Below are 25,840 nucleotides of genomic sequence, written 5' to 3'. Positions count from 1 at the left end.
CTGACCAATCTGATTAGCTTCTATGATGAGGTAACTGGCTCTGTGGACATGGGAAAGTGGATGTGATATACTTTGACTTTAGCAAAGCTTTTGATACGGTCTCCCACAATATTCTTGCCAGCGAGTTAAGGGAATGTGGATTGGATAAATGGATGGTAAGATGGATAGAAAGCTGGCTAGAAGGCCGGGCCCAGTGGGTAGTGATCAACGGCTTGACGTCAGAATGGCAGTCGCTTTCTAGCGGAGTGCCCCAAGGTTCAGTTCTAGGATCGGTTTTGTTCAATATCTTTATTAATGAGCTGGATGAGGGAATGGATTGCACCCTCAGCAAGTTTGCAGATGACACTAAGCTGGGGGGAGAGGTAGATATGTTTAAGGGCAGAGATAGGGTCCAGAATGACTTAGACAAATTGGAGGATTGGGCCACAAGAAATCTGATGAGGTTCAACAAAGACAAGTGCAGAGTCCTGCACTTGGAACGGAAGAATCCCAAGCATTGTTACAGGCTGGGGACCAACCAGCTAAGTAGTAGTTCTGCAGAAAAGGACTTGGGGGTTACAGTGGATGAGAAGCTGGATATGAGTCAACAGTGTGTCCTTGTAGCCAAGAAGGCTAATGGCATATTAGGTTGCATTAAGAGGAGCATTGCCAGCAGATCCAGAGATGTCATTATTCCCCTTTATTCTGCTCTGGTGAGGCCACATCTGGAGTATTGTGTCCAGTTCTGGGCCCCGCACTACAAAAAGGATGTGGAGGCATTAGAGAGGGGCCAGCGGAGGGCAACCAAAATGATTAGGGGGCTGGAGCATATGACCTATGAGGAGAGGCTGAGGGAGTTGGGTCTGTTTAGTCTGCAGAAGCGAAGAGTGAGGGGGGATTTGAGAGCAGCCTTCAACTTCCTGAAGCAAGGTTCCAAAGAGGATGGAGAGAGGCTGTTCTCAGTAGTGACAGATGGCAGAACAAGGAGCAATGGTCTCAAGTTGTGGTGGGAGAGGTCCAGGTTGGATATTAGGAAAAACGATTTCACTAGGAGGGTGGTGAAGCACTGGAATGGGTTCCCTAGGGAAGTAGTGGAGTCTCCATCCCTAGAGGTGTTTAAGTCTCAGCTTGACAAAGCCCTGGCTGGGTTGATTTAGTTGGGATTGGTCCTGTCTAGAGCAGGGGGCTGGACTTGATGACCTTCTGAGGTCTTTTCCAGCTCTATAGTTCTATGATTCTATTAAGAAAAATTTCCTGTCAGGGTGGTTAAACATGAATAAACTGACTGGGAGTGGGAGAAGGTTGTGGAATCTCCATTACTGGAGATATTTAAGAGCAGGCGAGACACCTGTGGGCAGGAGCATATTGACGTTTATCCCTGTGGGACTGAGGCCTTCAGCTCCTATTTGCTTAAATTCCCAGGAGTCATCTACAGGCCTGGACACTATGCCACGGGAGCCACCACCCTGGCACTCCTGCATGGGGTTGGAGAAGGGGACAGTACCTCCCAGGCATGAGCTGTTTCCTGGGATCCTGTTTGGTCTGGATCACCAGAGGGGGCAGGACTGGTTCAGGAGCAGTAAGGTTTACCTCCTCCTAGTGCAGAGGGCCCCATGCGGTTGTCTGGGGAGCCCTGCTGCATGGGTCCATACAGATGAGGGTCTGAGATTCATGTTGCTCTGCAGGGATTTCTGGCTGCTTCTGACCTGAGGGAGCCTGGGGAGGCCAGCCTATGTAGAACTTGCTCTGAGAGGTGGCACATGCAGTAAACACTCCAGCTCCCCTGTTGCTTATCAAGCCCAGCATAAGGTCTTTGGAGCCCTGCTCATGGCTATCAGTCAGACCCCAGAGTGCATAGCTCCTTAGCTCTTTGCACAGGGTGAGCTGTGGTCGGGGTGTGCGGGCTGCAGATTTCCTGTTCAAAGAGCGGAAGTGCACTCGTTGAGCCCAGTGAGCGAGTAGGGAGAGCGCTGGGAGCTGCACGACACACACTGGAGCACCCACCCCTGGGCTGAGAAGCTCACTTATTGCCTTCGCATCTCAGTGCTGCCCCGTGAGTTCCCCCACCCCACAGGTGAGTGTGTAGCAGCGCAGTGTGGAGCCTACATTCTGCTCTGACACAGACGTGTCTTTGCAGCACAGGCCGCAGGGATGGGTGCCAGCGCACAGGCTGAGCTGGGGGAGCGGGGCAGGGAGGCTGCAGCCTCACATGGAAAGGGAGCAGTTTCCTGGATGCCATGTCAGTCCTGTAGCGCAGACAAAGCCTCAGCACCCCAGGCCAGTGCAAGAGAGTGAGCCCAGGCCCTGCTCTGTTCACTCCCTCTGGGGCACCTGGCATTAGCCACTGTCAGCAGACAGGAACCTAGGTTAGAGGGACCTCGGTTTGACCCAGTCTGGCCGTTCTTATGCTCCAAGGAGTATTTCACGTGGAACCCTGTTGCCAGGTAGCACCGGCAGCAGCCAAGGCCGGGTTCAATATCTAAAGGTTCCTTTCACAGAACTGGCTCGAGCCCCCACCCAGTAACCTGGCAAATGCACACATCACCCCGGGCACACATGGGAGGCAACGCTTCCCCACTCGCAAGCACAGAGTCTTAGTGTAGAAAAGAAACGTTTCATAAAAGAGGGAGAGAAGTAACGTGACATTCATGTGGGGAAACACCCCAACCACAGCTCAGAACCAAAGCACGAGTCAACATCCCAGCTCTAGTAGGTTTGGCAGTGGCCTTGGCCCCTCAGGGTCCCAATGTACGTGTCCCGTTCACATGCCCAGCCCTTCTCTGCACCCTACGCAAAGTTGCTGCCCTTAGGGGAGACCAGTGTTGAGAGGTGATCTGCAGAATTCACCTGCCATCTTGGGGGGGGGGGGGGGGTAGGAGGCATTTCACCCACTCTGCTGGTCACTCACCATCCACTGGCTCGGTGCCCTCTGGCACTGCTCTGCTGACTGCCTGCCGCTGCTCCTGCCAGTCGCCTGCCACTCCCGCCAGCTGCTTGCTCCTGCCAGCTGCTCGTGATGGTTTTGGTTCTAGGCCAAACCTAGTGATTTCAGCTCTCTGTGATGTCAGCTTCTCAGTGATTTCAACTCTTGGGCTGCAGCACAGTCCAGCCAAAAGATTCAAGTATCCACTGGAATAACATTTTAAAATAAATAAACAGGCTCCTTATGGAGTCTATTTTAGTTCTATTATTAGATAGGGAGTGGACAGGTTGAACCAGTCTCACAGCCGACGCATGGAGGGCATCTAGCCTGCTGGTTCAGAGCACTGCCCTTCCCCACAATTGACTTCACAGAGTTTGGAAGAGAAAGTCTTTGCTATCCGTGATTCTTTACAATGACAGTGTCTCTCTTTTGAACTGAATTAAACACAGTTTGCTTTTCTGCATTCCCAATAACTGCAAGCATTGGTGGCCATATTTTACAATTCCTGCATTTAGGATTAACGTGGTTTGTGACCCCACAACAGCCAAAGTGGTTACAATAGGCAAAATACCATTCTAACAATTGACTATCTATCTATCAGGCCTAAGCAACTGAGACTATGGCTGTGTCTAGGCTACATCCTTCTTTTGACAGAGGGATGTAAATTAGACACTTTGAACGTGCAAATGAAGCAGGGATTTAAATATCATGTGCTTTATTTGCATAATCGTGTCATGGCGCTTTTTTGAAAAAATGCCATTTTGAAAGTAAAACCACGGTCTAGATGTGGTTCTTTCGAAAACAGCCTGCTTTTTCGAAAGATCCTTTACTGATTTAAATCCCTGCTTCATCTGCACTTTCGAAGCGTCTAACTTAAATCCCTCTGTCAAAAGAGGGATGTAGTCTAGACACAGCCTTAGTCTACACAGCAACATTATTGAAAAATAACTAGCGTTATTTTGAAATAACACAGTCCATGTCTACACAGCTGGCAATTATTTCCACATAATGTTGAAATCCTGTCAAGCTGGAGGACTTCTTACTCTGATTCCTTTAACCCTCATTGTATGAGGAGTAAGGGAAGTCGGAGGAAGAGCGCTCTATTTCAAAATAAGTGCTGTGTAGACAGCACCAAAACTCAGAATAAGCTATTTCGAAATAAGCTATGCAATTGACGTAGCTCAGTTTGCTAGCTTACTTCAAGTTAAGCCCTACTGTGTAGATGCGCTCTCAATGAACTCTATTTACATAACCACACCCAGAATTTGTTTCCCATTCCAGTGTGAACTATATTTACATAATAGTTGAATACCTTGCAGGGCTAAGCAGCTGAATGAACACCCTTTCCCATGCCAGCTGGCTGAAATGGAAGTATTGATTCAGGCCCTGCTTACACATGCAAAGTGGAATTGCTTCAACAAGAGAAACTGGGAACTGCTTCCAAGCCAGTAGCCTGCAGTTGGTGGGGAAGGCACCACTCTGAGTCCAGATGCCCTGGTTCAGTGCTTTAACTATTGACGCTATGGAGGGAGGCTGCAGCTGACCTGGCTGAGACGCCTAGCCTCAGGAGAGGGGCTGGATCCATGTCCCACACACCACCTCAGCATGTCCTGCTGGCTGGCTGAGGTGGCTGGCTTTATGAGTCGCATGCTGAGGGACAGGATAGCACTGCACACATCTCTGGGCCACAGAATGGTGCCAGCAATGGTGCAGAGCTAGCAGCCAGAAGTTGCTCTAGCCCTGCTGCACTACTGCTGGGGGCCAAATTGGCTGGGGGTGGCAGATGGGGCTGGGGGATATTCAGGGGGTGGGGGACACGGAAGGCCCAGAGACTCCCCCCAAGTCCTGCCAGAGAGGTGCCTGCAGGCCCACTACAAGGATTTGAGGACTGGCACTGGCCCTAAGGAAAGTTGAGGTTGAGACACCGGCTCTAAACAGTCAGTGGTGCACATCATTAAAAATCATGCCACCATTTTATTAACAATACCAAATGGAAGATTATCCATTAGGCATTTGAAGGATAAAGTATTAAACAACGGTTTAATTCCGAAAACCTCCCCTGTTCCCGTTCGCTACAGAGAACTTTTACAAGGAGGAACAACCGTATCTGACAGTTTGTTCACAGATGATAGCGTTGGTATGAGTATCGGTACCTGGCTTGTCTGACCCTTGAACACCTTGGTTCAGTAGCCAGAGGCGAGACAAAGTAGCACTCGAGGGTTTCTGCAGGAACTTGGTGTAACGATCCTTCGGAGTCAGAATTTATGATTAGCTTTACCTTCAAGTGACCCTGTGCTATCCGCTCTAAGGAGACCTGGGCTCCTTTAGCAGGAGGCAGGTCCTGTGTTCTACTCAAAGTTCCTTCTGCAGGCGCAGCTCAAGCTGTTTTCACAGTGCTCCTGCATGGCTTGACTCAGCCCTACCAGGTACAACCTCTTGTGGGCTTTCATCTCTATCTGGTTGGGATAAATTACAGGAAGTCCTGGCACGAAAAATGGCTCTTGCGCAAAAGGGCGGGGGAGTTGTGCAAAAAAGGAGCCGTCTACACAGCTTTTGTGCAAAAACCTCTTACGCAAAAGGGATCCGAGGAGGAAATGCAAATGTGAGCGTGACATATGCAAATGAGCTCCCCATTCGTATTTCCTCTTGTGGAAGAGGATTGCAGTATAGACACAGCCTAAGGGTATGTCTACACTACCACCCTAGTTCGAACTAGGGTGGTAATGTAGGCATACCGCACTTGCAAATGAAGCCCGGGATTTGAATTTCCCGGGCTTCATTTGCATAAGCCGGCCGGCGCCATTTTTAAATGCCGGCTTGTTCGAACCCCGTGCCGCGCGGCTACACGCGGCACGGGCTAGATAGTTCGAACTAGCAAGCCATTCCGCACTATCTGTACGGAGGTGGAATGAGGTGTACAGATAGTGCGGAATGGCTTGCTAGTTCGAACTATCTAGCCCGTGCCGCGTGTAGCCGCGCGGCACGGGGTTCGAACAAGCCGGCATTTAAAAATGGCGCCGGCCGGCTTATGCAAATGAAGCCCGGGAAATTCAAATCCCGGGCTTCATTTGCAAGTGCGGTATGCCTACATTACCACCCTAGTTCGAACTAGCGGGGTAGTGTAGACATACCCTAAGAGAGCAGTAGGGTTGCTCAGACCTCCAGTATGAAGCTGGAGAAAAGCCTGTTGAGAGTCTTTGGGTTAAGAGAAGAGGTGAAAGCAACAGGGGTGATGTTGTGCTGCAGGCCTGCTAGAGACCATACGACTACAGGGAGGAGGCAGATGAAGCTTTCTTCAGACAACTAACAAGTTTCTAGATCACAGGGCCTGGTTTTCGGGGGGGGGAGGGGCTTCCTGGTGCAAATGATGGCCGAACCAACTAGGAGTCATGCCCTTGACCTGCTGCTCACAACAGTGGCCTATCCAGAAGGGCCTGACATTGGGTGGATGAGCACAGGGGGGTAGTATGCTCCCACACTCTGGCCCTACTCCCTGGACAGAGCAGGATCAGCCTCAGCCCCGCTCCCTGGTCAGAGTGCCAGAGGGAGGGGGGTCAGCCCTGGCCCTGCTCCTTGGCCAGAATTTTGTGTGGAAGGTGCCAAAACAAGGGCAGAGCGGGGGCAGCGGGAGCACTGGGCAGCTTGTGGAGTGGAGTCAGCCCCTGCACTCAAGCCCCATTTCTTGGTTGGAGCTCCAGGCGGCGTGGGGTCAGCCCCCGCATCTGATCTGTGTGGGTTTGGCTTGGATGAAAAGGGGGTGGGCCACAGCCCACTCGGGCCCACTGTGACTATGCCACTGGAGAAAGCAGCGCAGCAGAATCCAAACCCTGGACTCCAGAAAAGCAGATTGGGCTTCATTAAGAGGAGCATTGCCAGCAGATTGAGGGAAGTGATTATTCATCTCTATTTGGCATTGGTGAGGCCACATCTGGCGTATTACGTCCAGTTTTGGGCTCCCCATTACAGAAAGGCTGTGGATGCATTGGAGAAAGCCCAGCAAAGGGCAACAAAAATGATTAGGGAGCTGGAGCACATGATTTATGGAGAGAGGCTGAGGGAACTGGGCTCATTTAGTCTGCGGCAGAGACGAGTGAGTGAGGATTTGCTAGCAGCCTTCAGCTTCCTGAAGTGGGTTGCAAAGGGGCTGGAGAGAGGCTGTTCTACGTGGATGCAGATGACAGAACAAGGAGCAGTGGGGGTCTGATATGGATAATGGGAAAAATGACTAGAAGTTTGGTAAAGCTCTAGAATGGGTTACCTGGTGGCATCTCCATCCCTAGGGGTGTTTAAGTCTCGGCTTGACAAAGCCCTGGCAGGGATGATTAGTTGGGGTTGGTCCTGCTTTGGGCAGGGGGCTGGGCTAGATGATCTCCTGACGTCTCTGCCAACACTCATATTCTATGAAGCCAGATCTTACCCAATATTCATGCTGTTGCCAATCCTTTTGTGCTTAGACACGAAAGGCTTATATACAAACCAGTGTTATAAATGATTAACAACCCACGTATCTACTATGAGCTCAAGCCCTTCAAGCAGGTTGTAGCAGCGATGTTACAGACTGCTGGCTTGTAAAGTCTCTTCCAACCTACAAAACATTGGGAAACCCTCAGTCCATGACCCTGTTAGTGGCAAATACATAGTGCAACGTCTCAAGAGAGGAAAGAGGCAGCATGGAGATTCCTCAAGGCAGGGAGGCAGGAATGGGGCTGGGAGGCCATGGCCCCATCACGGTTAAAAGTGTTAGGGTTATGTCCTTAAGGCAGAGTGAGGAAGCAGGAAGGGGGCGGAGATGCCTGAGCTGTTGGTGGCATTTTGAGGGTGGAAAGAGGCATTGTGGGAACAGGCCCTGGGGAGAAGCAGTAGCAGTAGAGCTGTCCCATCTATAAGCTGGTTCAGGGTGGCTGCTCTAGGGTCCGTGCTTTGGGGGGCCCACCTGAGCAGCCGCCTCAACCATCCTATGGACAGGACAGTCCCCCACTATAGCTGGGGGGTAAAGGGTAGCCTGGGAGTTACCTGGGGGCAGGTGGGAGGATGGCAGGAGGGATTGTCCCACCTCGCACTCACTGGCAGCAGAAGCCAGAGTCACCTGGCAGTCTGCTCTGTTCTGCCTGCCCGTCACCTCCCAGCCACTATGCTCTGCTTCACTGTGGCGACGACAAGCAGAATGACCGGGCTCTGCCACCCTTCTGAGAGATGCATGGAGCAGAGGGAGCAAGCTATGGCCCGAGTGCACCTTTTCCTCCCACCATGGAGCACAGTGGGCTAGGAGATGGGCAGCAGAGCCGAGCAGGTTGCTGGTAGCTCCAGCTCCCATCGCTGTGGTGAGCACAGTGGGGCTGACCCCTGCTGCTGCTCCATGCCAGGCCCTGCAGGTAATCCGCTGGCTCATATCACTCTGGGGAGGGGAGCTCAGGCAAGGGAGCTCAGCAGCCGGAAGGGGCGGAAAGAGACAGGGCAGAAGGGAGGTGGGGCTTGGGAGAAGGGGTAGAATGAGGCGAGGGTGAAGGCTGCAGCAGGGGTGTTACACTGGGGCAGTAAAGGGATGCTGAGCCCTGGACAGCAGAAGCAGTGCGATCGTGTCACAGTGGTAATCTCACTCATCCTGCCCCAGCAAGCTCAGGCCCGGCCTTCCGCTCAAAGGGGGAGTATTGGCTGGAGACACTCGTCAGGAGTCAACAGGTGAGAATTGGCCTTGGCACGGCCCCCAAGTAACTAGCAGTTAAAATGGCCGAGCCCTAGTCTTGGCCTCTGTGGCATCGCTGAGTGTTCCTGCCACTGCAAAGCTTGGAGCGCAGGGTTGTCACGTAACACACTGAACTCCTCTGTTGGGAGGAGACGGGGGGGATCACACACATGTATCTGGGCTGGAGGTGCATGGGGCGATTTGTTCCTGGGGCCGTTCAGGGACTTGTCTTTGGATCTCACTCTGCCAGAGCTGAGCAAGCCACTGCTTTTCAAAGGAAATTGCTTGGGAAGCCCATATCACTGGAACACAAAGGCTGAGAACAAGGACAAGGACTGAGATTGTCCCAGCGATTCTGAGGCTGGGACTGCACTTGGTGCATATATCACAACTGAAAAAGAGGACTGAATTAATGCTTCTGGGAGGAACTATAAGGTTTGAATTTCTTGGCTTGGGTTTAAATTCTCCACCTGGATTCTGCATAAAATGTAGATTTGAGGGGTAGAAACCATGCCAACCTGTCTCCAGTGAAATTCCACTGCAAACAGAGCATACAGTCAGTCCTTTAGTAGGAGCATAGAATCACAAAATAATAGAATCAGGGTTGGAATAGACCTCAGAAGGTCATCGAATCCAACCCCCTGCTGAAATCAGGACCAATCCCCAGTAAATCTTTCCAGCCAGGGCTTTGTCAAGCCAGGATTTAAAAGTCTCTAGGAAAGGAGATTCCACCATCTCTGTAGGTAACCCATTTCTGTACGTCACCACTCTCCTAGGGAAAGAGTTTTTTCTCTAATATCCAACCTAGACCTCCGCAACTGTAAATTGAGCCCATTGCTCCTTGTTCTGCCATCCATCACTACAGGCAGCCCCCGAGTTACGCGGATCCGACTTCCGCAGTTACGAACGGGGATTTTCTCGCCCCGGAAAACTGGAGTGGCGGGACGCCTGGTCCCGCCGCCTGCCTCCTCCGGGGTGAGAAAAGCTGTTCCCCGTCTTCCTGGTCTGCTGGGGGAGCCAGCAGACCAGGGAGACGGGAAGCAAAGCGGCGGAGGACCCGGGGAGGACCCGCGGCCGCTTCCAGATCAGCTGGAAGTGCCGCGGGTCCGGCTGGGTCCTCCGCGGCTTTGTTCAGCGTCTCCCTGGTCTGCTGGGGGGGGGGGGGGGAACGCAGCTAGTGCCCCCCCAGCAGACCAGGGAGACGTGGAGCAAAGCCCGGGGCCTGTGGTAGAGCAGGTGGGGCGCTGCTGGTTGATCCCGCAGCACCGCTCCTTGGCGCTACTGGACCAACCCGGCAGCACCCCAGCTGCTCTGCCCCAGGTGTCCCCAAGTTAGCCGCTGCTGAAACTGACCAGTGGCTGACTACAGGAAGCCCAAGGCAGAGTTGCTCTGCCCCGGGCTTCCTGGAATCAGCCGCTGATCAGTTTCAGCAGCAGCTGACTTGGGGACGCCTGGGGTTCTTAAGTTGAATCTGTATGTAAGTCAGAACTGGCGTCCAGATTCAGCCGCTGTTGAAACTGATCAGTTTCAGCAGTGGCTGAATCTGGATGCCAGTTCCGACTTACATACGGATTCAACTTAAGAACAAACCTACAATCCCTATCTTGTACATAACCCGGGGACTGCCTGTACTGAGAACAGCCTCTCTCCATCCTCTTTGGAAGCCCGCTTCTAGGAGCTGAAGGCTGCTATCAAATCCCCCCTCACTCTTCTCTTTTGCAGACTAAATAAGCCCAATTCCTTCAGTCTCTCCTCATAAGTCATGTGCTCCAGCCCGCTAATCATTTTTGTTGCCCTCTTCTGGACTCTCTCAGCCTTTCTGTAATGGGGGCTTCAGAACTGGATGCAATACTCCAGATGTGGCCTCACCAGTGCCAAATAATCACTTCCTTAGATCTGCTAGCAATGCTCATACCAATGTAGTTCAGTATGTTGGTTAGCCTTCTTGGCTACAAGGGCACACTGTTGATTCATGTCCAGCTTCTCATCCACTGTCATTCCCAGGTCCTTTTCTGCAGAACTGCTACTTAGCTGGTTTGTCCCCAGCTGGGGGCAGTGCTTTACACTGACGATGCTTCCCATCCCCTCACGCTTTGCACTGACTGGGCTTCCTCTCCCTTTGTAGCACATACAGACGAGTCAAACAGTTCATTGAAGCCGACAGGAGCAAGTGCAGAACTCTGCACTTGTCCTTGTTGAACCTCATCAAATTTCTTTTAGCTCAATCCTCCAATTTGTCTGAGCCACTCTGGACCCTATCCCTGCCCTCCAGCATATCTACCTCTCCCCCTAGTTTAGTGTCATCTGCAAATTTGCTGAGGGTGTAACCCATCCAATAAAGATGTTGATCAAAACCAGTCCTAAAACCAAGTTTGGGGGGCACTCCGCTTAATACTGACTGCTTAACCAGACATCGATCTGTTGGTCATTACCCATTGAGCCCGATGAGCTAGCCAGCTTTGTATCCACCTTAGAGTACATCTATTCCATCCATACTTCTTCAGCTTGCTGGCAAGAATACTGTGGGAGATCGTATCAAAAGCTTTGCTAAAGTCAAGGTATCTCACGTTTACCACTTTGCCCATATCCACAGCTCCAGTTACCTTGCCAGAGAAGGCAAACAGGTTTGTCAGGCAGGACTTGCCCTTGGTGAATCCATGTTGTCTATTCTTCTCTTCCAAGTGCTTCAAAATTGATTCCTGAAGGATCCCCACCATGATTTTTCCAGGGTTTGAAGTGAGGCTGACTGGTCACACTGAAGAGCAGCAGTAAGGAGCTGGTGGGGTGAAGGATGCTGCGCTGGAGGACGTTGTGGACTGCTACAGCCCTGTGCATGGTACCTTTGCTGTGGAAGGTTTACCAGTCTATGTGCCTGGGGCTAGGTCCTGCGACCATCTCGGTGGCCAAGTCCTGTGGCTGTGCCAGCTGTATTGTGGCACTCAACAGCTCAGCCTGGTTTAATGAACGGTATGATCCAGCGATAAGTCCTCTGCTGACAAAACACACTGCCAAGATCACCCCAGATGTCCTTTTATGGTGGCTGGTGAGTTACAGAGTCACAGCAATTAAACCAATGAAGGCACCTCTTCAGGCCCACCATGAGCAATTCTGGGCCCCATGATAGACCAATCAATGAGCCCTCTGCTTCTCTCCCCCGCCCACTCTGAGTGCTCGCCCCATGAGTAGAGAGCCCCTTGGCCAGTTGCAGTCCCCTTCTCTGCCTGTCCAGAGGAACCCTTCTCTCTAACCTGCCCAGAGCAGCCTTGGGCTGGCCACAGCCCCTTCCCCTGCCTGACCAGAGGCACCCGTCCACCCCACCTGCCTGGAGGACACTGCACCAGCTGCAGCCGCTCCTTCCCTCTCTTCCCCAGGCCCAGCTCAGTAGTATTTGATCCTCAGCCACCCTGGAACCAGCATAGGGCATTTCAAACGCATCTTTGAAGAGAAGCTTTTCCCCAGAGCAAAGTGCATCTGGGGAAGGGAAGGGAGGTGCAGCTACAGCTAGCCCAGGGCTCCTTGTGCTGCAGCAGGAGGCACTCAGGACTTCTCTGGGGGGGAGGGACTTGTGGCTCCAGCTGAGGGAGGGTACATGGGGGGGGGGGCTCACAGCTTTGGACTTGGGGGGAGAGTGTAGGTGGGAGGAGAAGAGCCAGGGACTAGCCTCCCATGGGGGGGGGGGGCATTTGCCATCCATATACCCAGGCCTTTGACCTGCCAGGGCAATTTAAAAGGGCCCAGTGGGGTTCTCAGCTGCCACTACAGCCCCTTCATGTTGCCTGAGCCCCTGGGCAATTGCTCCCTTACCCTCCCATCAGTGGACCTGCACCTCCTCCTACTGTGACCCTTGGCAGACGAGCCCATCCTGGGGCTCCTCAGGGCCATGGCAAAGCAGAGGACTGGGGCAGAGGCTGGTGAAGGGGGGTTCCAGCACCATAGCTGGGGTGACTATGGTCAGGGCGCTTTCACATGCCTCAAGATGCTGCTGGGAAGAGCGGCCTGGGGTGGAAAAAGGTAGCCACCATCACCAGCAGTTCTGGCCCCTGCATGCAGCTCCTTGCTCCCACCCCTGCAGCTGCCAGTCCCCCTGCAATCAGCTCAGCCAGGAGCAATTCTGGGGGTGCAGTGCAGCATGTGGCATGTAAGCTGAAAGGGGCAGCAGTGGGGAGTGTGAGCTGAGCTGGAACTCTGGCCTTGTCTTCACTAGGGCTGTGTCTAGACTGGCAAGTTTGTCCGCAAAAATCAGCTGCTTTTGCAGAAAAACTTGCCAGCTGTCTACACTGGCCGCTTGAATTTCCGCAAGAGCACTGACTTCCTACTGTCTGAAATCAGTGCTGCTTGTGGGAATACTGTGCTGCTCCCGTTCGGGCAAAATCCCTCTTGCGCAAATGATTTGCGCAAGAGGGCCAGTGTAGACAGCACAGTGCTGATTTGCTAAAATGGCGATCGGCTCTTTTTTGCGCAAAAGCGCGTCTCGATTGGCACAGATGCTTTTGCGGAAAAGTGTCCGTGCCAATCTAGATGCTCTTTTCCGCAAATACTTTTAATGGAAAACTTTTCCGTTAAAAGCATTTGCGGAAAATCCTGCCAGTCTAGCCGTAGCCTAGGAGTTAGCACACACAGAGTTACGTAGCGCCCCAGGAAGGCCGGGCTGTTTGGAGGGATTCCCCAAAGTCCCATGCCGTGGAGTTCAGCCTGTTTGCGCCGCAGGCCTAGTTTGCATCTGGATGTGATGGTGCATTAGCTGTGTCAAGGTACCAATCGTCATGGCGCCATGAGCATGTCAGGCTTGGAACAGTCTCTTGGAGGAGCTCCACGGGGCTCCCGTCTGATGCAGGATGGGCTTCCCTGCCTCCCACGATTGACCCTCTGGGGCGTCAGCCCTGCTGCTTCTGTGTGATCACAGAGAATTCAGTGAGTCCGGCCGAGGCAGCCTGCTGGCGGAGGCGTATCTGCTCTGCAGGGATTCATTCCCCTCCCCAAGTACTTACACTCCCCAGTTCCCTGGCCCACAGCATGGGCAGCCCTTAGCCCTACATGGAGAAGTGAAGTTTAGGGCACAGTCCCAGAGCCCCAGCCATGCTGTAGTGAACCTGTTTTCAGCTCTGTCAGTTTGACCGTCTGTGGCAGTTCCCAGCTGAGTGAAAGCCCCGCTCCCTCCAGAATGCCTACCTTTGGCCGCCCCTGCTGAGAGGCAGTGAAAGCCATGAGGCAGTGGGGCGTGATTTGCGTCTCTGGCCCCGTTTGAACTGGGTCTTTTTCAGTCCCTCATTGACTCTTCAGGCCACGCAGCCTGGAGAGGTGGCCGCACAGTCCTACGTCCCTTGGTTTGCCCTGAAAGCAAACTTCACCCTTGTCCCCTTTGGGGTAATCATGCAATGCATCAGGGAAACTGAGGCACACACCAGGGTCATTAAAAACCCTGAGGCACACACCTGGGGCAGCCTTTGGTAAAGTTGTACAGGCAGGGTGGGAAGAACTGCCCCAAGCCTGCAAGCGGAGGATGTAGCACAGCAGGAACAAGGACGTGTCAGCCCTTCTGTCAGAGCCCGAATTGCCTGCCCTGCTGGACGCTGGGCTTGGTGGCTCTCCAGGCACACCCTATCTTTGTTTGTGTTTCTTCAGAGGCTTCAGGGCTCAGAGCGCAGCGCCCAGCTCCAGGAAATACTCGCGCACGTGTTTGATGTTCTGCCATCTCCACCCATGGATGCTCGGCCCATCTCCCGCTGCAGGACATGTGCCGTGGTGGGCAACTCCGGGTGGTTGAGGGGCTCCCTCTACGGGCGAGCGATTGATGCCCACCACTGGGTTCTGAGGTGAGTGGGGCTCACCTCCTGCCTTCCATCAGCCCCCTGCAGCCACTCTGCTCAGGCAGGGCCACTCTCTGCCCACTGGCCTGGGGTGCAGATGAATGCGGGACCCTGTCCTGCCCTGGGGGCATCTCACGGCACTGGTCTCTGCCAACAAACAGGGAGGAGGTGCCCCCACTACGGCCAGGCAGCTCAGGCCCAGTGGCTCTTGGGCCAGCTAGACATTGGGCAGGAGGGAGCTCCCAGGCAGGGCAGGAGGCAGGCCCTGGAATTTGTATTGCTGTGGCACATGTGCCATGTTCAGCTTGTCTGGAAACTGCTGGAGGAGAGTGGGGCACAGCTCTGGGACTCCAGCTAAACCTAAAAATCAGCCTGTGAGCACTGGCCACCATGATGGACAACTCCAGCTCCAAGCCTTCCCCCACCCCATTCACTGCCAGCCAGGAAGGGTCCTGTGCCCCAGCCCATCCTGCCAGCTATTGCAAATCCTGAGTGCTAGCATTCCCTTGCAGCCAGGGCATGTCCCCAAGCCCTCAGCCAGCCAGGGTGGGTGCCCAAGCCCCTTTACTCCTGCTAGCCACGCCAGGCCCCCTGTGAGGCTGGGAGTGCCAGGTCCCAGTATGTCTGGCCAGGCAAGCTGCAGCAGACTGAACTGTGCTCTCTCCTCCTCTCCCCAGGATGAACAGGGCGCAGACTGTCGGGTTTGAGGAGGATGTTGGAATGAGGACAACTCACCACTTTATGTACCCAGAAAGCGCAGTGGACCTCCAGCCTGGGGTCCACCTGGTGCTAGTCCCCTTCAAACCACTGGACTTGAAATGGGTGACAAGTGCCTTCTCCACGGGGGAGCTGCGCCAGTGAGCGTGGGGCCTGATCTGCTGGGACGTGTGTATGACTCCTTCAGGGGCAGTCTCCTGGATAGGAGACCCTGGAGGGGCATAACTCACTTGCCCCTGGAGGAGGCTGTGTTTTCGCTGGAGCCGTCCCATGGTGCAGGGCCTTAGGGGGCTCCGTAGGTGCTGGTTCATCCTGTTGGGCAGCGGCTCACCAGAGCCCACATCCCCACACAAGATGGTTCACACCTTTGTCCATGGACGGGGGCTTGGGAGGCCCACCCAGAGAATGGGAGCTGGAAGAGCCCCGGTTAATGTGCCCTCTCTTCTCGGGAGGGGGGAGGGGGGTTGCTCTGGCAGCTAGATTGTTTTCCCCTTGTCCATGAGGGTTCTGTGAGTCTGCTTCCCCTCAAGCTGGGAGGAGGGGCAGATGACCGTTTTGCGGGGCCCCAGGCAGCATAATTCTGCGCCCCCCCCCCTTTGCCATGGCGCATGCGCGGGGCTTTTTGAAGCGCGGGGCCCGGGGCGGCTGCCCCGTTCGCCCTGCCCTATATCCGCCCCTGGCTGGGAGCACTTCAGACATGGTGTTTGGCTTGCCTCACTGCAGACCAAAGGAGACTGCAGATTGGCCGCTGGTAGAGAGGGAAAGAACATTTGCACAGACCTCAGGGAAGGAGCATGTCTTACAGCTGCTGGCACCAGCAGTGGCATCCAGGCATGCTCCATTGAGCAGGGGTAGGCTCAGTGGCTTCATGACATGCTAAAAGCCATGCTGGCTCTTGAGCCAGGGTCAGCAGCTGCACTGATAACAAGGCAGCAACTCAGCTCCTGCGAAGGGTTGTACAGGCCTTGGCCTCACCCCTGCTGGATTGTAGCTATCCTGGTTGGGGCCAGAAGAAAGCCATGCCCATGTTGCTGGGGGCAGTGCTTTACACTGACGATGCTTCCCATCCCCTCATGCTTTGCACTGACTGGGCTTCCTCTCCCTTTGTAGCACATACAGACGAGTCAAACAGTTCGTTGAAGCCGACAGGAGCAAGGTAAGGGGTTTTGACTGGAATGTAGCCGTGTTAGTCTGGTGTAGCTGAAAGGACTCTGTAGCACTTTAAAGACTAACAAGATGGTTTATTAGGTCAGTTCCTTTTTGCTCAACAAGATAGTTTATTAGCGTTCGTGGGCCAGACAGTTCATTCATGCTTAAATTCGACACTTTACACCTAAACTTAAACAAAGACATCAATTATCTTACCCATTACAAGGATAGCTTCTCCAATTATCATCTCTAATATCATTAGCTCACAGACATTTACCCTCCCTCCCCCATCCTCCTTCTGTTCTGAAATGTGATTTGTCCTTTTCACGTGTGTTCATTTTTTTAATTGTATCCTTTGGTATATATGGTTGTGACAATTTTCTTCCACTATTTGATCTGAGGAAGTGGGTCTGGCCCACAAAAGCTCATCATCTAATAAACCATCTTGTTTAAGCATCACAGATAAGTGCAGCCCTTAACTGCATTCCAAAATCTTGGAGTGCCCCCCCACAACAAAAATTAGTGCCCACCCCCCTAATCTCCTGCCCCAGCCCTGAGCCCCCTTCTGCATCCAAACTCCCTCTCAGAGCCCACACCTCATCCTACATCTAACAGCGACAAACCCACCACCTCACATTCTGGCCTCTTGCATCCTGAGTCTGGGAGAGGATGGCCAGGTCTTCAGGGCGAGTGATTCTCATATAGCCCTTGCCAGAACGTTACCATTGCTTGATGCTCTGAATGGGTGGCGGGGTGGGTGGGGGAAATCATTCATAAAGTGGCCAAGGGCTAACACTGGAACCCAGCTGCATGGGCAGTAGGTGCCACCACCTCTGTATGTTGGAGTCTGGGGCAGGTGCTTGTGACGTGGCTTCCAGCATGTTAAAGGCCTACGGGCCAATTGTGCTCTGAGATCCCTGAAACATGCCAGGCATCCAATCATTTTGGAAAGAAACCAGCCCAGTCTCAAAGCCCCCCAGAACTGGGTGCAGGAGCACTCCACCTTTCCTAGCTGCCCCGTGCAGAACTATAAACTCCCGACGCTCCTCAAAAACAGCACAGGCCATGCAAGATCTGCTAGTGCTTCCTGGCCATTTCCAGAAGTAGCTGCTTACAGTGTCCTAGAAGGTCCAAGGGAGGGGACTGCCCCTCTTCTGGCACGTGCTTCTGCCAGGCACTGAGTGATAACCACTGCCCACAGCATGCCCACGACCCAGTACGGGCTCTCATCTCAGATCATATCCAATAGAGCTCCTGCCCTGAGTTCCCCGCCAGTGAGCACCCAGCTCTGCACAGTGAGAGATGGGCTCTCACTGGTATAGTCGCTAGCCCCTTCTGAGCAGAGATGCAAGTGGAGGTGAACAGGGGCCCGTTAGCCCTGGGTAGGACAATAGCAGAATCCCATTGCATTGTGTCAACCTGTTCTCTTCTTCACAGGTGCTAATCTTGAACCCTGCTTTTCTCAAATATATCCATGACAAATGGACACAGCATCATGGGAGGTATCCGTCCACTGGCTTCACAGCATTGCTCTTTGCCTTGCACACCTGTGATCAGGTAAAAGTCCAAGTGGGTGGAGCCAATACCTATGGCCTGTGACGAGGACAGGAAAAGTTGGAGACAGCTGTCAGCCAGATACTAGGCTCAGAGGAGTGGGGAGAAGCTGCTAGGTCGAGTCTGCATGCTGAGCCCATAGATAGATAGCCAATTCACATGCCATGGCCAATGCAGCTGGCTGCCCATAGGCTGCCCCTGCCCCCCCAGCTTGGTGACCTCTGCCCCCAAACTGCAGCATCGTACCTGGTCAGCTCAGCGTGGTATAGAAGATGAGGTTGAGAGAGCCCTCAGCAGGCCATCTAGATCAACCCCCTGGTCAAATCAGGACCAACCTCCAACTAATCATCCTGGTCAGGGCTTTGTCAAACTAGGCCTTAAAACCAGCTAGAGATGGAAAGTCTACTACCTCGCTAGGCAACCTGTCCCAGTGCTTCACCACCTTCCTAGTGAAATGGTTTTTCCTAATATCCAACCTAGATCTCCACTTGAGACAATTGCTCCTCATTCTGCCATCTGCCATTACTGAGAACAGCCTCTCTCCATCCTCTTTGGAAGCTCCCTTCAGGTAGTTGAAGGCTGCTATCACAGCCCTCTTCTGCAGCCTAAATAAGCCCAATTCCCTCAGCCTCTCAGAAAAATCACATGCCCCAGGCCTTAATCATTTTCATTGCCCTTCACTGGACTCATCCTTTCTGTAATGGGGAGCAGAACTGGTCCAATAGTCCAGATGTGGCATCACCAGTGCCACATAGAGGGGAAGAATCACTTCCCTTGATCTGCGGGCAATGCTCCTACTAATGCAGCCCACTACGCCATTAGCCTTCTTCGCAACACGGACACACTGACGACTCATATCCAGCTTCTCAGCCACTGTAATACCCAGGTCCTTTTCTGCAGAACTGCTGCTTAGCCAGGCAGTCGCTAGCTTTAGCAATGCATAGGATTCTTCTGTCTAAGTACCTGGGCAGCTCACTGTGGTACCCAGGAAGCGCATAATGGGTCAGAACAATGGTTCCGCTAATCCAGTATCTTGTTTGTGACAGTGGCCAATACCAAGTGTTTCAGCAGAAATGACCATAATAGGAAATCGTCACGTGAGTCATTCACTGTTGTCCACTCCCAGCTTATAATAAACAGAAAAGGGACACCCAGAGCTTGGGGCTGCATCCCTGCCTAGTCTGGACTTAGCCTGAAACTTGCCTAGGTCTTTGTTAACACTGTTATAAGCTAGGACTTCACAACATCTCCTGGGAAGAAGTTCCATGGGTTGACTGTGCTTTGTGTGAAGAAATACTTCCTTCTGTTTGCTTTAAACCTGCTTCCGGATAATTTCATTGGGTGACCCTATTTTTTGCAGTCTAATTTACTGTTGCCACACTGTCACGATTTCATAAACCTCCATCATATACAACCGTACACGGCTCTTCTCCAAGCTGAACAGGCCCAATCGCATTAATCGTGCATCACGACAATTGTGCCATACCCCCCCCAATAGCTTTTGTTGTGCTTTTCTGAACCTCTTCTAGTTGTAATGTATCTTTTTTTTAGAAGGGGGAACAGCCTCTGCACGGGGTGGACATACCAGAGATTTGGTATTTTCTGTCCCATAATGCGATTCCCATTATGTTTGCTTTTCTGACTTCTGCTATACATTATGTGGATGTTGCCACAGAACTAGCTAGGGTGACTAAGATCTTTCTCCTGAGTGGTAATAGCTAATTGCGACCCCCCCCCCCATAAGTTTATACATATAGTTGGGATTAAGGTTTCCAAGGTGTATTACTTTGCAGTAATCAACTGAATTTCATCTGCCTGTTTGTTGCTTAATCATCCAGTTGTGCCTGATCCTTTTTTGTAACACTTAACAGTCTACTTTGCACTTAATGCTCCTGTGTAGTTTTGTATTTTCTGCAAAATTCACCACCTCACTGATTACACCTCTTTTTAGATCAGTTATGTATATTTTGAACAGTACTGGTCCCAGTACGGACCCCTAGAGCAGTGGTTCCAACACGGTGCCCACGGGCGCCATGGCATTTATGTGCGCCCACATAGTGACCAAGGCCGGCCCGAGCCATTCTTGCACCCCGGGTCCCGGATACCCAGCACATGTACGGCTCCCGCCCCGGGAGCACGGCGCATGCACAGTGCTGCCCCCAGGCACGCAGCACATGCGTGGCCCCTGCCCTGCCCCTGGGTGCCTGGCAGCCCCAAAAGATTGGGGATCACTGCCCTAGCAAATACCACTAGTTATCACTCAGCAATCTGAAAACTGGCCATTTCTTTCCACCCGCTGTTTCCTGACTTTTAACCAGTTATAGATCTGAGAGGCACATCTATTTCATCAGCTGCTCAGCATGGTGCAGGGCATCTCAGAATGGTGCCTGGGCAGGGTACCTGGCCTAGCACGGGGAACAGAATGCACCTGCTCTGTATTCACTCAATAGTGGCAGCTCCTGTCTGATGGAGCAGTGTTTCCATGTCACTCTGGTTTGGCTTGGTCAAGCGCTGCCAGTGTGTGCAGGTGGGTACAGCCACACATACCCATGCAGGATATTTAATTTTATGTTTTTTTCCTATTAATTTTGCAATTGCAAAACTCTGGGGCTCTGCTGCCATCCCCTGCAGGTTGCAGTATTTGGCTTCGGCGCAGACAGCAGTGGGAACTGGCACCACTACTGGGAAGGAAACCGTTACGCAGGAGCCTTCCGCAGAACCGGCGTGCACAGTGCTGATTTCGAAATAACCCTCATCAAGAAACTGGCAACTGAAGGAAAAATCTTCTTCTACCACTAGGTAAAGGACCTGATCCAGGTCTCTTCAGTCACTGCTGTCTCACACATCAGCCTAGAGGTGCATCACACTGCAGGGCTTAGAACATAAGAATGGCTGTATGGGTCAGACCCAAGGTCCATCTAACCCAAAGACACTGATCAAGCGATTTGTCTCATGCTATCCATCACCAGCCTCTGACAAACAGAAGCCAGGGACACCATTTCAATTCCCTGGCTAATAGCCTTTTATGGACCTCACCTCCATGAAATTATCTAACTTCTCTTTAAACTCTGTTATAGTCCTAGCCTCCTCTGGCAAGGAGTTCCACAGGTTGACTACATGCTGTGTGAAGAACTTTCTTTTATTAGTTTTAAACCTGCTACCCATTAATTTCATTTGGTGTCCTCTAGTTCTTCTATTATGGGAACTAATAAATAACTTTTCTTTATTCACCCTCTCCACACCACTCATGATTTTATAGACCTCTATCATATCCCCCCTCAGTCTCTTCTTTTCTAAACTGAAAAGTCCCGATCACTTTAGCCTCTCTTCATATGGGACCCGTTCCAAACCCCTAATCATTTTAGTTGCCCTTTTCTGAACCCTTTCCAAGGCCAAAATATATTTTTGAGGTGAGGAGACCACATCTGTACACAGTATTCAAGATGTGGGCGTACCATAGTTTTATACAGGGGCAGTAAGATATTCTGGGTCTTATTTTCTATCCCTTTCTTAATAATTCCTAACATCCTATTTGCCTTTGTGACCACCGCTGCACACTGTGTCGAAGTTTTCAGAGAACTATCCACGATAACTCCAACATCTCTTTCCTGATTTGTCATAACCAAATTAGCCCCCATCATACCGTACGTATAGTTGGGGTTATTTTTTCCAACGTGCATTACTTTATACTTATCCACATTAAATTTAATTTGCCATTTTGTTGCCTAGTCACTCAGTTTCGTGAGATCTTTTTGAAGTTCTTCACAGTCTGCTTCTGTCTTGACTATCTTAAACAGTTTAGTATTATCTGCAAACTGTACCACCTCACTGCTTACTCCTTTCTCCAGATCATTTATGAATAAGTTGAACAGGATTGGTCCCAGGACTGACCCTTGGGGGACACCACTAGTTACCCCTCTCCATTCTGAAAATTTACCATTTATTCCTACCCTTTGTTTCCTGTCTTTTAACAAGTTCAAGGCTTAATTCAAAATAAGCTATGCAAATTGAGCTACATCAAATGCATATCTTATTTCAAAATAGGGAGTGTCCACACAGCACTTATTTTGAAATACAGCACTCCTCCACCAAATTCCCTTATTCCTTGTACAATGGGGGTTACAGGAGTCGGAGTAAGAAATCTTCCAGCTTGCCAGTATTGTGACACTATTTTGAAATAACTGCCTGCTATGTATACATGGACTAAGTTACTTTGGAATAGCATAAGTTATTTCGAAATAGTGTTGCAGCATAGACATACCGTAGGAAACAGCACTGCCTCTCATGGGTGTATGACTATCCTGCATGTCCAATGGCACTGGGAACAAGACTATTCAGTGTTGCAGTGGCACCAATTTATCCTCATAATGCCTCATTTCTTTCGTTTTGCTTAACCAAGAGGAGACGCTGTCGGGGGAGGGTGTTTGTCTAGCTGGGTAGCAAGCCTCTCTTCTCTCCCCCCTCGCTCTCTGCTATCGTCACTCAACCCCCAATCCCAGCCCCTGGAGGTTGGACAGGGTCAAACTCCCTTTGGACAGCTGAGAAACAGCAGCTCAAGGACATGTCCTGTGACGCAGAAAGGCTGCAGCAGAGCAGGAGCGATGCAATGTGATGCTGCCAAGGACAACCTTGCAGTGCAGCACATTTAGGTTGCCTATGACCTGCTTGCTTGCTCCTTTGAATATGAACCAGCAAAGTGAAGTTGATGAGCCATTCCCTGAGGCACAGGGTTTTACTGGGAACCCTAGGTCAGCTGTATGCATAGCAAGTCACTAATAGCCAGCATGTAAGGCTGTGTCTACATTGGCACGATCTTGCACAAAAGCAACTGCTTTTGCACAAAAACTTGCTGCCTGTCTACACTGGCAAGAATGTATACATGTTCTAATGTATGAAATCAGTGCTTCTTGCACAAGCACTCTGATGCTCCCGCTCAGGAATAAGCCCTCTTGCGCAAGTGTTCTTGCACAAGAGGCCAGTGTAGACAGGCAACATGAATTACTTGTGCAAGAAAGCCCTATGGTTAAAATGGCCATCGGCGCTTTCTTGCGCAAGAGAGTGTCTACACTGGCATGGATGCTCTTGCGCAAAAGCACATGCCAGTGTAGACACTCTCTTCTGGAAGAGTTTTTGCGCAAGATCATGCCAGTGTAGACATAGCCTAAATGCTTTACAGACAGCCAGGAACTAGGGCTGTCGATTATTTCATAGTTAACTGTGATTAAACTAAAAAAATTAACTGTAACTAACTGCATAAACAACAGAATATCAACTAACATTTAGTTACAGTTGTGGATGTTTTTCTACATTTTCAATATTGATTTCAATTATAACAATACAAAGTGTACAGTGCTTACTTTATATTATTACAAATAAATGCACTGTAAAATGATAAACAAAATTATTATTTTTCAGTTTACCTCATAAGTGCAGGAGTGCAAACTCATGAATGCACAACTGTACAAACTTTACTTTTTGTTTATTTGGTTACAAAATTGCACTCAAAACCATGTAAAACTTTTGAACCTGACATTCCATTCAGTCTTACTTCTTGTTCCACGGTTCACTAAGGCAAACAGATTTGGGAAGATACGGCTATCTGCTTCTTATTTAAAGTAATATCAGGTGTTCAAATACCACTTTTGTAGTCAGCATGGAAGGTATTTACTGCCAAATATGCTAAACTGTATGCCACTTCATGCTTTGGCCACCATTCCAGCAGCCAGACCTACCAGTAACCCCTTCTGGTCACCAGCACTGTGACCTGTATGGGTGGATAATATTTAAGGCCTTCTAGATCCATACCTGAAATTACCATGTTAAAGCCTTGATGTGAAATCAGGTCCCCTGGAGGTGCCACCTCAGACAGGGTTATTGGGGTAGGGGGAGAAGGTGGAGACAGACATAAATCCCTGTCTAGCATTTGGCTGCCTCAAAGTGATGTCTATTGAACCAGATGGCAATTAAGATATTGCAAAATCTGCGAGAAAGGAGTATCCAGGGAAAAACCACCAGTCATGGTCAGGGGAAAGAGGGCTGCTTCTGACCAATGGACTTTTTTGAGGGTGCAGACACATTTTAAGTGGCACCATAAAATGATTTCATTTCAGAACTTCTATGGGGTGCACTAAAAATATTATTTCTTTTTTCACAGTGCAAACACTGAAATTAATAGATTTGAAACTGTAGAAAAATATAATAAATTTCAGCTGGTATTTGCTTAGCAGTGTGAATAAAAAAAAGTAGCAGATAATTGCAGGTTAAGTCTCGCAACGGTGTGTGTGGTTTTTTTTAATCATTCAAGAGCCCTAGTTCTAGTGCTTTTGCGGAAAAGCATCCATGCCAATCTAGATGCTCTTTTCCGCAAATGCTTTTAACGGAAAACTTTTCTGTTAAAAGCATTTGTGGAAAATCATGCCAGTCTAGACATAGCCTCTGTGTCTGGAGTCAGACCTTGGCATAGGTTTCACCTCTGTCCCATCCCACTTGCTGAGCATTTGCCATACCCAGCTCAGAGTCCATGTTCCTTAGCTCAGAGACACCCTCAATGAGGTTGGAACACTGTCCAATCCCCACATGAGGTATTTGGTTTAGGAAGGTAGGATGATTTAAACTTCACAGCTAAAATTTTTACATCTTATTTCTGTCTGAATTTGTCTAGCTTCAGCTTCGAGCCATGGGTCACTCCTTCCCATCGGTCCCAGAGAGGAAACAATTGAATTAAGGGTGCCATCACATTGGCTCTAAGGTGCCTTAATGGTGCATTCCCATAGCCTGAACAGACCATATTATTTTAACTTAAATACTTGAGATTTCTTGGGCTGGCAACGTTTGGTTTAGGGATAATTCCCTGCAACATAGTCTACACTAAATTACTGCTATGTGCTTGCAAACGTAACTCCATCTTGATGTCCCCGGTTACAATTCCAGTTTGTCCCAGAGTTATGCCTGTACCCCTATTTAAATTTGCTTTTCAACTGTTCTTAATTTGGTATCATCTGCTAGCTTCTTTAACATGCAGTTTGGCCAATCACTAATATAAACAATCAGATCAGACCCAATGTGTCACCCTGCCAGTATACTTTGCCATTCATCATTAACTTTGTGCTCCTGCACATAGTTTTCAATTAATGAACCACTATTGGATCAAAGTCAATGAATACATTTTAATAAATTAATTAAGTTACATTGAGTCACTCTACCAAATGCTTTACTAAAACCACAGATGATGTATTTATTACAAAAAGGTAAGGACATGGGGAGTGAAAATATGATCCAGTTAAAAAAGTTGAAATATTTTTAAAACAGCCAAGACCGGTCTCTTATTAACACAGATCACTTTTCTTGCACTGAAAGAGCAGTTTTGAGCTGCCCTTATGCAAACATGTGGTTCTTGTGTGCTAGGCCTTACACTTTATTACCTGAGAGCTTCTGCAGGGAAAAACAAGAGGGGTCTGCCTATTCTCACACATCTGATATTGTATCCTGTGAACATATTTGTAAATATTCTGAACATAAAAGTAATAATGGGGGAGAGCGGGTTGTTTAATGGCAACTTCAATCCATTCAGCATCCCATGACAGGATGCTGCTCCTCCTGCAACAGCAATTCAACAGTGAAGAGTACGAAAGGCTGCCCTCAAGAGAGTCTGTGCAGCCTGACAATGGCTAATGAAAAATCCTCACAGGAACAAGGGTTGAGTTGTCCCATCCACAAATCAATGTTAAATAAAACATGATGAGATAATGATGGAAGGATGGGTGGGGCCATCCAGCAATTCCAGGTATTTTCTTTTTGCACACTCAGCGGGTCACTTGTGTCTTGAAGGATTTCTTTCTTCTCTGCATTCTTCATGGCTGCAGTAATTTCATATCTATGTTGTTTTTCCAAGCTCAATTTTCTTCTGAATGGCACGAGCAGAGTGATAGATCAAGGAGTCTATGAGGCCTGCCACTGAAAGAAGAAAAGAGAAGAATCAGCCCAGACATTCCACACTGCAGTGAAGAAAATGCCTTATCGCATGGGATA

General features: G+C 50.4%; 2 protein-coding genes across 8 annotated transcripts in view; one reads left to right on the top strand and one right to left on the bottom strand.

Moving 5' to 3' along the window:
• Window positions 1–1,900: 1,900 nt before the first annotated feature.
• On the top strand, window positions 1,901–25,840 carry LOC102448658 (CMP-N-acetylneuraminate-beta-galactosamide-alpha-2,3-sialyltransferase 2-like). Of its 2 annotated transcripts, none has more exons than XM_006126691.4 (8): window positions 1,901–2,053; window positions 11,314–11,628; window positions 14,208–14,398; window positions 15,070–15,249; window positions 16,220–16,265; window positions 17,696–17,815; window positions 20,444–20,611; window positions 25,704–25,840. In XM_006126691.4, exons 2-7 carry the CDS (start codon window positions 11,377–11,379, stop codon window positions 20,609–20,611), a joined length of 957 nt encoding a protein of 318 aa, XP_006126753.1. In that variant the 5' UTR covers window positions 1,901–2,053; window positions 11,314–11,376; the 3' UTR covers window positions 25,704–25,840. The 2 variants fall into 2 exon arrangements, with proteins under 2 accessions (XP_006126753.1, XP_075757540.1); XM_075901425.1 differs by having other exon boundaries at window positions 1,905–2,053; window positions 11,268–11,628.
• Window positions 24,965–25,840, bottom strand: part of ERGIC3 (ERGIC and golgi 3) — a 96,542-nt gene continuing 95,666 nt past the window's right edge. For all 6 annotated transcript variants that reach the window (XM_075901423.1, XM_075901424.1, XM_075901419.1 and 3 more), the window contains one exon: window positions 24,965–25,765. In XM_075901423.1, coding sequence (XP_075757538.1) covers window positions 25,686–25,765 — 80 coding nt within the window. In that variant the 3' untranslated portion in view covers window positions 24,965–25,685. The remainder of the gene's footprint in view (window positions 25,766–25,840) is intronic.

The sequence above is a fragment of the Pelodiscus sinensis genome, chromosome 18 (genome assembly GCF_049634645.1).
Source record: "Pelodiscus sinensis isolate JC-2024 chromosome 18, ASM4963464v1, whole genome shotgun sequence".
Lineage (NCBI taxonomy): Eukaryota > Metazoa > Chordata > Testudines > Trionychidae > Pelodiscus > Pelodiscus sinensis.
Note: the sequence above shows the minus strand (reverse complement) of the source record. Positions and strands in the feature narration are given on the sequence as shown.

What these genes read in the sequence shown, in the direction of transcription:
- LOC102448658 (XM_006126691.4), top strand. Translation starts at nt 11,377, where the DNA reads ATGCTGCGCTGGAGGACGTTGTGGACTGCTACAGCCCTGTGCATGGTA. An exon ending in TCCACGGGGGAGCTGCGCCA is followed by an intron (nt 15,250 to 16,219) that starts GTGAGCGTGGGG and finishes CTCCCTTTGTAG; the next exon opens with CACATACAGACGAGTCAAAC. An exon ending in TTGAAGCCGACAGGAGCAAG is followed by an intron (nt 16,266 to 17,695) that starts GTAAGGGGTTTT and finishes TCTTCTTCACAG; the next exon opens with GTGCTAATCTTGAACCCTGC.